The following is a 15,359-nucleotide window of genomic DNA, read 5'->3' as shown; positions in this document are numbered from 1 at the left end:
AGATGGAGGTGCAGAATAGAGATCATCGCATGGACATTGTTGTTGTTGTCATGAAAGCAGCATGAACCATCACAAAAACTCCGGCCATTCTCGCAGCGGCTTTTTGCAAACCATCGAACAAAGATGGTGGTCACTGCATCGCGCGCTTTCAGATGCACTTCTGTGGCCGTCTGGAACGCTCTTCCTTCCGATATTACGAAGCCGCTGGGAGCGATGCATTTTAAAATCATCCAGATTGAAAACTCATTTCTTTACAGCTGCTTTTTTTACTTCTTTTTTTGTCATTCCCCCCGTATCTCCAATTAGCATGGCTGGTTACGTACAGCACGAAAGAATTTCAACATACATACATATATACATACATAAACATATATACATACATATATACATACATAAACTGCTTAAAAGCAGAGCCAGATCTCAGAGTTATGTGAAAGCATATTCAACGCATGACAAATAAACATATACATTATTTTTTTATTTTGTAAAATGAAAAACCAAATGAAAAACTATATTCTTTTTAAATGCAGTCTTTGGTGACCGTGCTGAGCGCTCGCTAGCACTTGAGAACCTGCTTTCGAATCAAAGATCTCAGCGCCTGTCATCGCAATTGCATGCTCTGACAAGGTAAAGAGCCATACTGAGCCACCCAGCCACAATATGAAAAAATAGCGCCACGTGTGACGTTGCTGATGACAATGTATCTCACCTTCGGAGCATTCCTCGTCCAAGTAGCGATATCCATCCTTCACTCCATCCTAAACGCACAAATGACAGATAACGTGCGATTAAACGTGTGCAATAAAATATTGTCCAACTCGTGCATTCGGGGTAGAGGGCTGTTTCGAAACATCAATACCGCGTCTCGCGTTCACAGTTACACGTATCAAATTACGTGGGTAAGAATCAATGTTTCTCAATGCAAGTGCAGTGGTGTATTCCCTCGTTATTCACCAACTTGCAATCCGCGATTTTGGCTATCCGAGAATCACACCTGGAACTCTACACGACTGCATCGAGAGAGATAAAGTGGTGAGAGGGAATGTGATGCGAGAAACTGATCAGATCAAGTGATGAGGTCATCGTCACTGCATCCTTCTACTGCGCAGCATCGTCATTATAATTCATAGTAATCTCATTGATAAACTATTATTTAATACTTTAATATTAAACTTGATTTACTTTATGTTTATTATAATCAATTTTATTGTGATAATTCGCATGCATTTAATTACTTATTTACATATTCATTTTAGGTAATTCTTTTTAAAGATATGCTTTTTTGTAGGCCAATATCACTATCTGTGAAATTTGCTATTCAGGAGCATCTCCGGAACGTATCCCTCGCGAATAACGAGGGAATACCGAATGTTGTGTACAACTGGGCCATGGAGGGTGATGGGTCGGGGGGGGAGTTGGTGAATTGTTCCATCCCCGAACGTTCAGGTTTCAGATAACGTCCGACCATCATTCACTTCGCCGTTTCTCAATGTGATTGCCGATCATAGTGGCACACACCTCTTCCACGTGTTCATCAAGAGCACCGCCTTGTAACAGCACAGTACAGCAACATCGTGGTCTAACGGTTGGGGATTGGCCCTCGATTTAAGTACACAGCACATTTATACAACTGTCCTTGACAACACTGACGACGGAAGATTACTGACATGCACACGGATTCCCATTCGCACGCATGGAGACGCAAACTAGCCCTTTAACAATCACAAGTGGATCCATTGATTTACGTTTTGTTAATTCAGGACTACGTGAGAGCTGTGTGTGATCACCATCATGCCCCAGTGCTCATGTTCATACACTGCACCGGGAACGCATGTAAGGCTGAGTTAACCAAGAGGGAGAGGGGCAAGACTGGCTCAGATCGCACTCACCACTGATGTCAGCCGTGGCTGGGAATCGAAGCAGTAAAGTCGCAGGGTTAGTAAAAGCAATGCATTAACCACTGCGCCACCACTTCATGCCTCACTCCATACAAAGAAACGGAATATCCACCGTATAGCCTTAACAGACTGTTGGGGCAAGTGTTGTTAGCGAGCACCTATGAAGGTGAACAAGGCACACTCGGGGGTGAGTGGCCAGTGCCATGTCCGGCCGCCTTTTTCTCCCTAGTGGCGATGTCTACACATGGCGCCAGGTACTGTACTCATTTGAGGCTGAGTCGACCACACAAACGTACGCGCACACATTTCTGCTCAGAAGGATTTGAAGTCCAATTGTTTACGCATACCAACAACAAGTCCCATGTGGTATGCCTTCATTGTTAAAATGGAAACTGTTCTGCAAAAAGCATATTTCAAATCGTGACAGTTACCGCAATAAATATGAACATATTTGGAAGTTGTTGAGTCAAAGTGTTTTTTTTCTTCGCTCCCCTCAACCCAACCACAAACGATTTTTGTTTGAAATCCCAGGACGTTTAATAAAGGCATTTTGTGGAGAAATAGGCCACACGAAACAAGACGAAATCACATTAGAGGTGGCATAAAGCGCCTCAAGGGCATCGTAATGCGCCCCCCTCAACGCTACCCAAGCCAATTCCAATTCCCTGAGATCGTAAATGCGGGCAGCCTTCCATGAAAAACCCCAATTTTGTGTGTGTTTTTTTTACGCTAAAAAACAAACGCGGAACGGCCACTCATATACGTTGGCGATTCTGAGCCAGTGCTGGAAATTACGTATTTCTACAGCGGTGACCAGTCTCTCCATAGGGCTTCCTTCGCTTGACTTCATACAATGTGGTACTCGTTCTATCAACCGCCCCCCCAACCTTCCGCCTGAGTCGGAGATTGGGTTGACTCGACTCTCAATTAGGATTCGAATGCACAACATTCTGACGGAGAATGCACCACGTTCGGATGAGTGCTCTATTCACAAGAAAATTTAGAATAAAAGTGCCGATGAAATAGTAAATGTATATTTATTTGTTTCTTAGATTTGATTTATATCAGCAGGAAGGGCGCAGTCAGCTGCTCAGCTCCATTTCATGGGTATCCCGTGATGGTACAGATGTTATACAGTACAGAACTTGAATGTGAGTACTAACAAATAAATAACCGTGACAGCTTGATCTGAAATGTAGCAGCTTTGAGAATTCCCAAAAATATATACGCTCTGGGTGAGAGGCGTCATTCCCATCATTAGACGCTCGGCTGGAGGTCAATCGAACCAATTAGCCCAACGCGAGACATTCCGTGTGGCTCGCACACTTACACCGCGACCAGCTAGGCGCCATCTGCTCTGTTTTGTAAACTTGTGTGTATGAATAAAAGGAAGACGGAGAAAACAAATCCAAGTATGTAAACGTTTGAACAAGCTTTGGCTGGCTCTCATCTCTCCAATGGCTTGTCTTAGGCAACTGCTAGACATCAGACATTCGTGCGGCGGGTACTGGGTCTGTTCCGTAGCATAGACACTTTGTTGACTTCCAACAAAGCGGTGCACATATTTAACGACCCAGCAAAGGGTGATGCGCTAAATCAATCCACATAGAGGGACTGGAACTCACTCGTGACCTTCACGTTGCCGGGACAATGCTGGCACCCCGTGCCAACCTCGCCGGATAGATGTTCAAAATCAATTATTTTTGAAAATGTTTTTTACTCAAATATTTCACCTGGAAAAAAACCACGCGAGAAGGAACGTCTCGTTAGTGAGCGCGGCCAGGGTGTCGATTGGCATAATGAAGTTCAACATACATACCACATTCGTTATGACACCTTTACGAACAATCTAAAACATATTTAATAGGTTAAAGTTTGTGCATTGCCAAAATATACGTGCGGGTGTTTGGAGTGTTCTGCAAACATTTTTAATAGCTCTATACGTAGTAGATTACAACAAAGACAAAGTTCCCCCATATAGCCTCAACAAACTGATATGAATGAGCACCTATGAAGCCTGCCTGGTCAGATTTATCTTCCCATTGCTGATGTTCACACACACCGCAGCGGGTACTCATTTAAGACTGAGCCGATCAAGGAGATGCCCATGACCGATTCCGATAATCACCACTGACTGGATAATAGCCGTGAGTGGGCATCGAACTCGGGTGCCTGTGTTCGTAGTGCAGCTGCACTAAACCACCGCACTACTGCTCCCCACAAAACAACAGACGCGTACACATGCATGCACTGAAGCATGCACGCTCAAGAGACCATGAAACACACTGGTTTAATTAGGTCACCACCAAGCACTTGCCCGCATTACTGCAAGTCGTCATCGCCAAAGCATTGGGGGCTGTTTTGAACTTTATTCAATGCAGGTTCCTCGTGGCTATGACATGAGACACTGCCGCTGCTGGATGGGATAAAGAGAACGTGGATTGTATTTAATGAGTGACAGTGGAAGGGAAACATGTTTACGTTCTACAGGGGTCACGTGTTGTGTAGAACCATTTTCTGCGCAAGTCTCCAATTTTTTCTCGCTGCCCAAATGACTGTGGGGATTGTGTTCGACGAAATGTTTCTGGGCCCGAGCTAGAAATGGCAATTCCCCATTACTTTGGCACGTGCCAGTCTATCCTTGGAAAACCAATGCTGATATCCACCAACTAACTCGTTGTACGAACCCCTCACGGATAAGCGAATTTTAATTTGCAACAGTCCACTTGCAAGACGGGCGTCCTAACCACAGTGCCGACTGGCCGGATACGAACACAGCAGTGACAATAACAGCAGCTGCAATCAACAACGATGAACTATTATCGTGAGTTTTAAACACAAATTAGGTTTTTAGAAATGTCCAAATGTTATTCTTCACGTGTTTACAAATGTGGCCTAAAGAACGATAACGGTAGACACATGACTGATAGATTGGCGTGCCGCTCTTCACAGGGAACGAATGAGCACTGTTGAGTTGTGGCGCCGAGACTCTTGAACGACTCCAAACGCACGCATGTCTGTGGTGTCATCCACCGGAGGACATTCCCTGGCAACATCAAACTCCGCCAACAGATGGAGTTCCAGATGGTGTTTGCTCTCGTTTCTTCCATACGGCTGATGTAGATGCAGAGCAGCAACTACAATCTCACATTCAGGCGGTCAAGCCAGATAACAGCGCCAGGAGCAGCGGAGTGTATCGCTGCGATGTCTCCTTCAGATTTGTGGATTGGGCATTGCGTCGTTATACGTTGTACGGTTTGTTCTGGATGACCATAGTCGCACACTGGAGAGTGTTTATTTTTCTATTTGTGCATCAGATATCCGAATCTGTCATGGTTTGTGCTAGTTGCGGTGTAGGATGGACCATGAGCTTCGTGAAAGATCAAAACATTGGATCTTCTGCGTTGGTCTTGTGACACGATCCTGACAACAAAACTGAATAACTACAATTGCAACCTACAAATAGGGCCCTTTGTCAATCCGCTTCCGAATTACGGCTTCCCCATGGAGATGTGTTTGACAATACTTGCTGTTCAGCACGGACTGGTGACAGCATGGCTGGGCTGGGGGGAATCGGCCCTGTTCAGAATGTAGCTGTGCCAGGAATTGAATCGGTCTCGTTCAAAATGTAGCTGTGGCCTGGAATTGAATCGGTCTCGTTCAGAATCTATCTGTGGCCAGGAATTGAATTGAGGTAACGGGGTTTGCAGTGTAATGCATTCAGCACACAAGTTGCTCTTGTGTACGGTATTTAAAATAATCTGATGTCGCCCAGGTTGCCCTTGCAGAAAGAGGCATTGTTTTAAGTGTCTCAACGGCACTATATTCCATCTTGTTAAATAAGGGATACTACTACATATCAAAAACATTTAATCTTTTTAACTACAGTGTCATAAACTTTAAAGCATTGCATGTAACAGTCGGAGAGAGAGAGAATCAGTGGCCGGTCTACCGAAACAGATTAGCACACTGCAGACGAACGTACACCACGCAATTACACCGATGATGTTCCGGCCACGTGCATGGCTTTATACGATGGGGAAACGCAGCTCTGAACCCCTGAGGCCAGGGGGACGATGCGGACGACCGCCGCCTGACTGATGGCCTCACCGCACGCGCGTTTATGTTTGCACCGCATTTCGCACGAGAAAAAAGCCCTCGGGCAGAAGCCAGACGCTGCGCGCAACAATATCGGTGACATGACGTGCACTTTAAACAAGCCGATGAAGTACGACGAACCCTATCGCCTGACGATCTTTCTTTTCTGCTTCCGGTGAAGAGTAGCGTTTCGAGCAAATATACGTGCCCCCAACTGCTGCCCCCGAAACTGTTACTGGTGGTTTTTTTTTAGTGCCGCGCCGACGCGAGCGTTCGGAGTAGCCCGTTGCGCTTTCAACGTCCTCTGCAGTTGTACGCTTGACGAGGCTAAGTGCCTGCGTGCGCAAAGGTGGGGGAGGGGAGGGGTCGAATTAAAATGAGCGGCTCAAGGAACGTGTGATGGATTACACTGCGGACAATAAAAAAGATCATGTTGTTTCACATATATAAACGTAAATCAAAACAATGATGTGACTATAGAATGTTTACGTCCAACCGGCACCTCGTAGCGTAAAGAGGAGGGTCCTCGCTTGCACACCCAGAAGGCAGTGCGGCCGATGGGTTGTGTAATTATTATCTATATTTTTTAATATGTGGAGAGACGGATATGGGCAGGAGACATATCGTCTGCTCATGTTTTTGTTATATACATAGCGAATTGTATATATGGCAATGACCTACGCTGTGGCCCGTATTGTAAATAGAAAATGGAGACAAGTGCTCGTTGGGGAACAGCTACGAAGGCCAGAAGAGCACAGTGGCTGCCCAGCCACCGTTGTGTCCCCTGTGTCCATGCTGATGCATCGCAAGGGTTTGTTTTTGTAGGGAGGGGGGGGGGAGCTGAAGTGACCTCAGAGAAGACGAAGCCAAGTTCACATACCAGAGCGGAGCAAAATGTCAAATACGAGTTGATGGGATCATAGCAGTCTGCTAACCATTGAAACACTGCTAGTAATATTGAGCCCAATATTAATAATAATATCATCATCGCCACTAGTGAATAGACCTTACAAATATAGGTTTCTATATTGCCATTATGAGCGATGATGCAATGGTTAGCAGCGTACTATGATCTAATACAGAAATATAAAGCCATATGGAGCATGTAAACTACTCACATTCATTGCCCCTCATGCTTAGGAGACTTCTAAGCAAGCGCACCACTTATGTAGGAAGTATTACGTATGTCTATAAAGCGTAAAATATTTTTTATTGCCGCTTGCCAACACAAACCCCGAATATTGTGTATGTATGCTCGTATGTTGAACTTCTTTCGCAGCCGTACGTAGCCAATCGTTGAAAAAAAATTGTACAAGTTCAGATGCACAACCACGCGTTACACATTTTGCTGTACATAATGCAATATTTGTTGTGTGCTCACTCAGGCCATCGTCTCTGCCGGCTCCGTAACAATGTATACCACTTTGTGGGAAGTCGAACAGAATGATTCGTTTTTGTCTTCTGGCCGGAGCAAAGTGGAATCCCCACAAATCCGTCGATGGAGATTGAGCAATGGCTCGGTGCTCGTCTGAGCAAGGGGTCACTCAGTGGTGGTGGTGCTTGGCCTCAACTAAACTAGGCAAGGGTTTTAGGTCCCCCCCGAGTGGCTGAAGGGGGCCTCTGAATTCGTGAAAAAAATGCAGGGTGTCTGGATTGTTATGAATACTGATTGGTACTTTCTTTCTGTTTCAGGAGAGATCAAATTTTCTGATATTATGACAAGTCCACCCATTCACCCGACTTAACACCATTACATTGAAGTCTACACTCGCAAACCATTGTTGATGCTGCGTCATCATCCATCCCTGCAGATGTGTTGGAACAGACTTCTCCGAGTTTGAACGCCGAATCACATTAATGATAGTGAATGATGGACGACATATAGAAGTTTATTAACAATTCGAGAATATATAATCAATACCAAAACAAAAACGTATGTCTACTACACGTAGAAATATTATATTTACGTCACTATCTCTAATAACAATAAAACTATTAAATTCTATTTTTGGTATAAATACATTTTGGGACACCTTATATTTGGGTAAACTAAATATCAGCTCAAACTCAAATCACATTTTTTTTTTTATAAAAGCCCATCGGTTTAATCACGTTTTTCAAATAATTGTAATTATAATAGCCTATTACGTTAATTATTTCGCACAAATGTGTTGTAGTTGGCTTATGCAGCTTGCCAAACATGCGGCGTTTGAGGTTAGGTGACGCACCCAAGCACATGGTTGGCTTGCTGAATGCCTCTCCACTGGTATACGCACACAACCTCTACAACTGGAATATATCTCAAGAGGGAAAGACGCAGTTAAACACATGTTAAACGTACATTTAAATTGACCACCTGTCATTATAATTGTAAATTAAATTATTGATACAAAATTTTGTGAACTTGGGCAGTCCCCCCCCCTCTCTCTCTCCTTAAAAAAAAAAGAAATATCAAAGCGAAGGCTGTGTACCTTGATAAACCAGTTTAAGAGGAAAACAATCTGCTTGGGCAAGATTCCACAAAAATAAATTAACAAAAAGCGATCTTTCCATCCCTCCCCTGCTCCTTGAAGTAGAATTATCAGAGGCACAATCTCCATACTTTTCAGCAATGACAGAAATTGCAGTTACCCAACATCTAAGAATATATTTGTTCTGATGCAGAGTTTTTTTTTATGAATCAATGTCTATGCGTCTGTTATAATCGGATGGTTGTGTGTTTCAACTCTTATCTGATGGATAGACTGTCGTTGCCATAGAAACGTGGAATTTTCACCACGAGCTCAGAACTCCCAACAGGCATGAGCATCGCATTCTGATCTGAGAACGTCGACTTTATGAAATGTCTTCCTACATATAAAAAATGCTATTCACCGTTTGAAATTGACCGTTTTTGGTGTTTAAATTAAATCGGGACCAGGATAACATTTTCAGTTTATTTTAGTTTATTCAGCGTTGGTTTTTTTCCTCCGCAGTATTTGCTTTCGTACGTATCGACACCGTTTGGTGTTTAAGCAAAAATCAATTGCAGATGGATCAGCTCGAATTCTTTTTTTACAGCAGCTGCTTCACCGCAACGAGAAACATTGACTTAACTTTGCGCTCAATGTCACGCAACCAACTAACCCGTTGCATAGCAAACTAGTGAGGCAATGGCTGGGCTGCATAGCTGTTAAATGCTTTATGTGGCATTGGGGGCCACTACATTACTAACTCGTGGTCAAAGCACTTGTATGTTTGTACGCTGAACTTCTTTCGCATCATACGTAGCCAACCATGCTCATAGAAGGTGCGGTGGAAGGACAACAAACTAAACAGAAAAAAATAAGTTCTAAAGAAATTAGTTGTCAATCGAGATGATTTAAAAGTGCATAGCTCCAGTGGTGTCCTAATTTCGGAAGAAAGAGTGCTTCAGGCGGCCACAGAAGCACATCTGAAAGCGCGCGATGCTATGGCCATCTTTGTTTGATGGTTAGCCAAAAGTAGGGGCAAGGATAACCAGAGTTCGCGTGATGGTTTATGCTCCTTGATGAGACCAGCAAGGTATTATGGTTTATTTGTGGCAAGCTCTTTGTGTGTAATGAGTGCGACTTTAGCTTGTGTTCGTTCGGCAACAAAAAGCCAATGAAGCTCGGCGAGCAACGGACAGACATGGTCAGATCTTGCAGCACCCGTCACGACACGTGCCAAAGAGTTTTGTGCAGTTTGCAGTGGGGGGTGGCTGTTCAATTCATGCCTTTGCTTGCTTCTCACTTCTGCATGGAATAATCAAAGCCCAGGCTCGTGGAAGGGGAAGACTAAGGAAAGTGTGACAACATTTATCTGATTATCTATTAGATCTTAGTCCTTGCCCACATCTCGAATGAGTGCATGTAACGTAACAGTGTAACGCTGTAGTGATCATTCACGGCAAACTTGTAAATAATGCGTGTAGATTGTCATCACATTTTTAATTATATACAATTATGATTTACCCCTGTGATAGTAAACACCAATGGGCTCCATCCAGATTAAACGAAACCTTTTGGATTATACGATGAAGGCACTGAATTTGGTTTTGTTTACCAGAATACATTTTTGAAAATATTTGATGAATAATAAATAAGAATCTATACGATTAGAACTGAGCGACCACGGAAGATATAATTTCAATTGCTATCATTCCATCCTGCAAGGTTGCTACAACAATTGTAATTCAACTGTGGGCGATTCCCATCGGGATATAGTTATTGGGATCCGATTCATTTGAATGGGATTCTAACAGGGATTTTGCCATGGAACTATTAACTATTTTTATTTTACCAGTTAAGGCCCAATGAGTTATATAACTATTTTTCAGAAGTGACCTGGCCGCAAATAATAGCTCAACGAAGTGGCTTTTCACATGGAAATGTACAGCAGCCAAATACTCTAAACGACTGTTTCTAAATGCGGAGGGAAAAACCAGAGGACCCGGAGAAAAATCCACACGACCATGGGGAGAAGATGTAAATTCCCAATATGCAGACATCAGGGTCGGGATCGAACCCACGACCTCCTGTACACCAGGCAAGGTAGTTAACATCTCCTAGCCACCGTGGCGACGTCGAGCCACGCATAGCCTGCCCCTCTAACAATCGCAAACTTCTGCCAATGCCACAATCCCATCAATAATCATATTCGTCTCAAAGAATCGCCCAGCTTTTATAATGGCAACTTTGAACGTGTTTTTTTTTTTTGCGTGCTTCAAGCAACATTTTGGAAGGTTGAAAAACAAAACCTCAGACACACTGCAGCCTCAACTCCCCTCTTCACCCTAACCACCCTCCTCTCCTCAAAATAGCCTCCATTTATCTGCGCAACCTTCAAACAGCAGCCACTGGGAGGACTCACCCGGGTGCCCTCCACCCCGTATCACAAACACACATTTTCCACTTTCCCAGCTCTCTCTCTCTCTCTTCTCACACGTTTCCAGTGAAACAAAATTAGAGGACCGGTGTCAACACAGCGCAATTAATGGGCCTCGTCTTCAAAGGCCATAGAGAGGGAGGGAGAGAGTCCTTCATATCCCCTTACCTTTTCCCCTCGACACGAACCCTAGTCAGGTAAAGTGCACCTCTCTGGCTAGGAATATTGGTAAAGATAATGGGTGAAACGGTGAAAAAGATTCCAGATCAATAGGTTACTATGGCACGTATGTCTTTCTTAAATCCATTTCTAAACTGAGATTTTAGAAAAAGTTTTTTTAGCAATGTTTTGAACAATAACAATTTTTTTTCATGTTGCAGTTGTTGCTGTTTGGCCCGGTATTGCAAGAGAAACAGAACATGGCCTTGCTTAGAACGACCATGGATGTGTGTACGTATGCATGCGTGGGCGTGAATGGCTGCGTGTGTGTGAGTGCATGGGGAATGGTAGTAAATGCTTTGTGCGATGTTCCTGGCCACCCTGCTTTGATTCTCGGCCTTGGCAATGCCTATGTCAGTTTCCATCTGACCCTCGCTTATGCATCCCCATGATGAAGTTCTGTCTCCAACTCTTTATCACACTCGATCTGTCTCTCTCTCTTTTAAGTCTTGGGAAAACTTTATGAAGGATAATGGAGGGGGTGGGTGGGGGGGCTAACGGGATCACTGATGAACAGAAGGCAAATCATTGTTGTACAATTTTGCACCACGTACGCAGACGTAGGTAGTTGGGGTTCAATCGCCGCTTTAAAAAAAAATTCACGCGGAAAAGAAAAATCATGAAGCACGACTGCCTTGTTGCTTTCAACTCGGGTGACATCACCGCGGCCACGTGGTTTCGTGGCAGGCTCGAAGTCAGAAGTTCGCGGTTCGAATCCAGCGGCCGCCCAGATTATTACTGCGGTGAGCGAAAGACCACAGCAACAATACGACTACGCCGCGCCGTCTGCTCTCTCTCTCTCTGTCTGGCCTCTCAATTTGTTTTGTGCTATGAAGAGAAATGCCATTACCCCAAACATCACCTATTACACATGTATTTCCTGATTGGCTACTCACGGTGCTAAAAAGGTTCAACATACATCCATGTGGAAAGCCCCCCCACCCACCGGACGAGGGATCTGGGCCCTGGCCAACAGCGCAGATCTCACAAAGACAAGACACTCCTCTCTGTGTCCAGCTTTCTCTTCAACAGCCAAACGTCTCCCTTCCCTCTCGACGTGTCTCTTGCTCTCTCCCAGCCACCACTACTACCCTTCGCTATCTCTCCCCCTCTCCCGTTTCTCGAGAGTCTGCTATTCAACTTGCCCTCGTGCGTGTGTGGGAAGGCACGGATGTGTGTGTGTGCATGCGTGGGCGTAGATGTCTGGGTGTGCGTGTGTGCACGCATGGGGAATGGTAGCAACTGAATTGTGCTATGTTTCTGGCCACCCTCGTTTGATTCTTGGCCTTGGCAACGCCAATGTCAGTTTGCATGTGAACTTTGCTGAGGCATCCCCGAGGTGGACTTTTGCTTCATAAGGTCGCACTCATTACACACAAAGTGCTTTCCGCAAATGAACCCACAATACCTTGCTGATCTCGTCAAGGAGTGTAAGCCATCATCACTGCAAACTCCGGTCATCCTCGCAGCAGCGGGTTTTGGCTGGCCATCGAACAGAGACGGTCACCGTGTCGTGCATTTTCAGATGCGCTTCTGCGGCCGTCTGGAATGCTTCAATGAGCTGTGACAATTCTGGGTCACGATTCAGTTCAAAAAAGTATAATTTATTGCCACTGTGGTCAAAGTATCACCTCTCCGTTGTAACTTGCTGCTGGACATCTGTGAAAAAATGAGCTTCATAGCTCATCGGATTCATCCTTCTGCAGTCTAGATAAAGATTCTGATTCCCGCGTGGCTTCAGGTGCATCTTACGGAAATCAAGGACAGTCCGGGACATACACAACGTGCAGCAAGGGCAAGAACGGTGCTGTGCACCGTGATGCATACGGCACGAGTGTAGGAATCCATTGTACCAGACGAATCAATGCGTGACGAATATTCTATACACGGAAGTGGTGGCATTTTGTTTTGGTGGCATTTTGTTTAGTAGTAGGGTTTTCATTTGCTTGGCATTCGCTGTAAACAGGATTTGGTCCTTATATGTAATTAATGGGCAGCATTATGGGATGCAATAAGCATGTATGACGCTGTATAAGATGAAAGTAGTATTATTATAAGCAGAGAACAATTATAGGATTGTTATGATCTAGAATTCATACCCAGCTATGCAGAACATCAGTGGCAATTGGTATCTGACATGGGTCTCCATTAGGTCCACTCAGCCTTAAATGAGTACCTATGGCAGTTGTGTGAGTATCATGACAACTGTTGTGCCAAACAAGTTTTCGTCTCCGTGTTGCGGACGACAACACCGCCTCGTGTGCCGTGCCGGTGGTGAGATGTTTACTACCTCGCCTGGCATACAGGAGGCCGTGGGTTCGATCCCAACCCTGACGCCTGTACAGTTGGAGTTTACATGTACTCCCTGTGGTCGTGTGCATTTTTCTCCGGGTCCTCCGGTTTTCCCCTCCCCATTTAGAATCAACGTGAGTATTTGGCTGCAATACATTGCCACGTGATCAGCCACTTCATTGAGCTATCAATTGTGGCCAGGTTACTTGTGAAAAAGAGCTGTACAGCTCAGTGGGCCTTTCCAGTTAAAAAATAATATATAGTTTCAAATAGTTTAACAGGCGCTTGCCAACTGCCACTTGCCTGACCAGCCTGTACGGCTTAAGGGGATCTGTAGTACTTTCCGCTGCTTGCTGTGCACGATCGTAATCTCTGCCGTATGGTGTCGCGCTGCACTGACGATTAACTATGCCTAATGGTGACCCCAGCAACCTGGGGGTTCAATTAATTCTAAGCCAGCTTGCGCACAACGCCTCTGGCAACAAACAAACAAAAAAGCGCATCCCGACCTTTGTCTTTTGTGTTGATGAACCACGTAGCGGGCACCTGTATGTGTGCGTGCCTGTTTGCTTAACGCGGGCTCACTTTCCCTCTGCTCTCCAAACCGTTCAACAGTCACCCACTCAAAATGCCCGAACCTCCCATCGCCAACCCTAAACCACCCCCCCCCACCCCCATCGCTGCCCTCCTGCCCCTCGTCACAGCTCTCACGACTCGCTCTGAGCGACAGGGCATGTTTCAGTGGCAGCTGCAGACACTCGGTCTCAGCTCATAGATAAAAACCCTTCAACGGTCACCTCCCCTCCCTCCTCGCTCAGCCCACCCTCTCCTCCCCCTACACTCAAGCGCTCCCTGTCCACCCCCCTGCCCCCAGCTAAGCGACAGCTGCCCAGGGCCCGCGTACAGACCCCACAGATGCCACTCCTGGAGTCAACTTAACCCTCCGGCCCTCCTTGTTCCCAAAAAAATGAAGGATCCCTCCAAAATGCGCGTTGTGCCTCGCGATGCGTTGCCACAAACGGATCGCTGCGCACGCAGCCACATAGACAATTTGTTTTTTTACCACCAGTTTTGTTTGTACCAGGTCGGGCCCACTTAAGCTATGTAGATCTTTTTCAGAAGCGACCTGACCACAACTGATAGCTCAACGTAGTGGCTCTCATCATGTGGGCATTTACAGCAGCCAAATACTGTAAACGCACGTTTCTAAATCTGCGTGAGCACGGGGAGAGAGATAGAGATGCAAACGCCAAATACACAGGCGTCACGGTCGGGATCGAACCCACAAACTTCCCGTGCACCAGGTGAGGTAGTGAACATCTCCTTGCCACCGCTGGGCCCACGCACCTTCAGTGCTCAAAAGCAACTTCTGGGAACTCCATTTTAAACCTCGATCGTCGTCAAACGGTGCCGAACTTACCAAGGCAACTCGGTAGCTTGCGTGTCATTTCTATTCGACGTTTGTTTACTCAGTCGGGATATCCTCACTCAAGACTCTTCCTTTTCAAGGCGGATATTGCAAAGGGATGTTTGATGAGTTACTTTTAGCGAGCGTTTTGCGTGCGGGAAGAAAACGACGACGACACATCTGCACGAGGGGGCAATGCTCGGAGGTCCACACAGATGGGTTCAAGAACCCAGCTTCGGCGCTGGCATCCTCTGGCCGCCGAGTAGCGCAGTCGGATTGGGAGCGTCACAAACCTGCAATGATCCATCAACCCTTGCCTGCAAGGGATGCTGGGTCAGAGTCACGCATCCCACACATGCCACAGTTTAGCTGCGTGGCACTGCGGCCGGGGCAGACGGCTCACAATCAGGAGGTTTACAGGTTGGAATCCCTGCCCAGGGTCAACTCAGCCCATCGTCTCTCCAGGGCCAACAACAGTAGATGTCACCTTGAGCACATGCACACACACACGGTGCTCACGCTGATGCATTTACAAAGACAAAGATCCCCCGTATAGC

At 45.7% G+C, this 15,359-nt stretch overlaps 1 protein-coding gene across 3 annotated transcripts in view; it reads right to left on the bottom strand.

Moving 5' to 3' along the window:
- Positions 1-15,359, bottom strand: part of LOC144936937 (protein naked cuticle homolog 2-like) — a 109,977-nt gene that overhangs the window by 30,210 nt on the left and 64,408 nt on the right. For all 3 annotated transcript variants that reach the window (XM_078864177.1, XM_078864178.1, XM_078864179.1), the window contains exon 4: positions 710-758. In XM_078864177.1, the coding sequence (XP_078720303.1) occupies positions 710-758 (49 nt within the window). The remainder of the gene's footprint in view (positions 1-709; positions 759-15,359) is intronic.

The sequence above is a fragment of the Lampetra fluviatilis genome, chromosome 17 (assembly GCF_964198595.1).
Source record: "Lampetra fluviatilis chromosome 17, kcLamFluv1.1, whole genome shotgun sequence".
Lineage (NCBI taxonomy): Eukaryota > Metazoa > Chordata > Hyperoartia > Petromyzontiformes > Petromyzontidae > Lampetra > Lampetra fluviatilis.
Note: the sequence above shows the minus strand (reverse complement) of the source record. Positions and strands in the feature narration are given on the sequence as shown.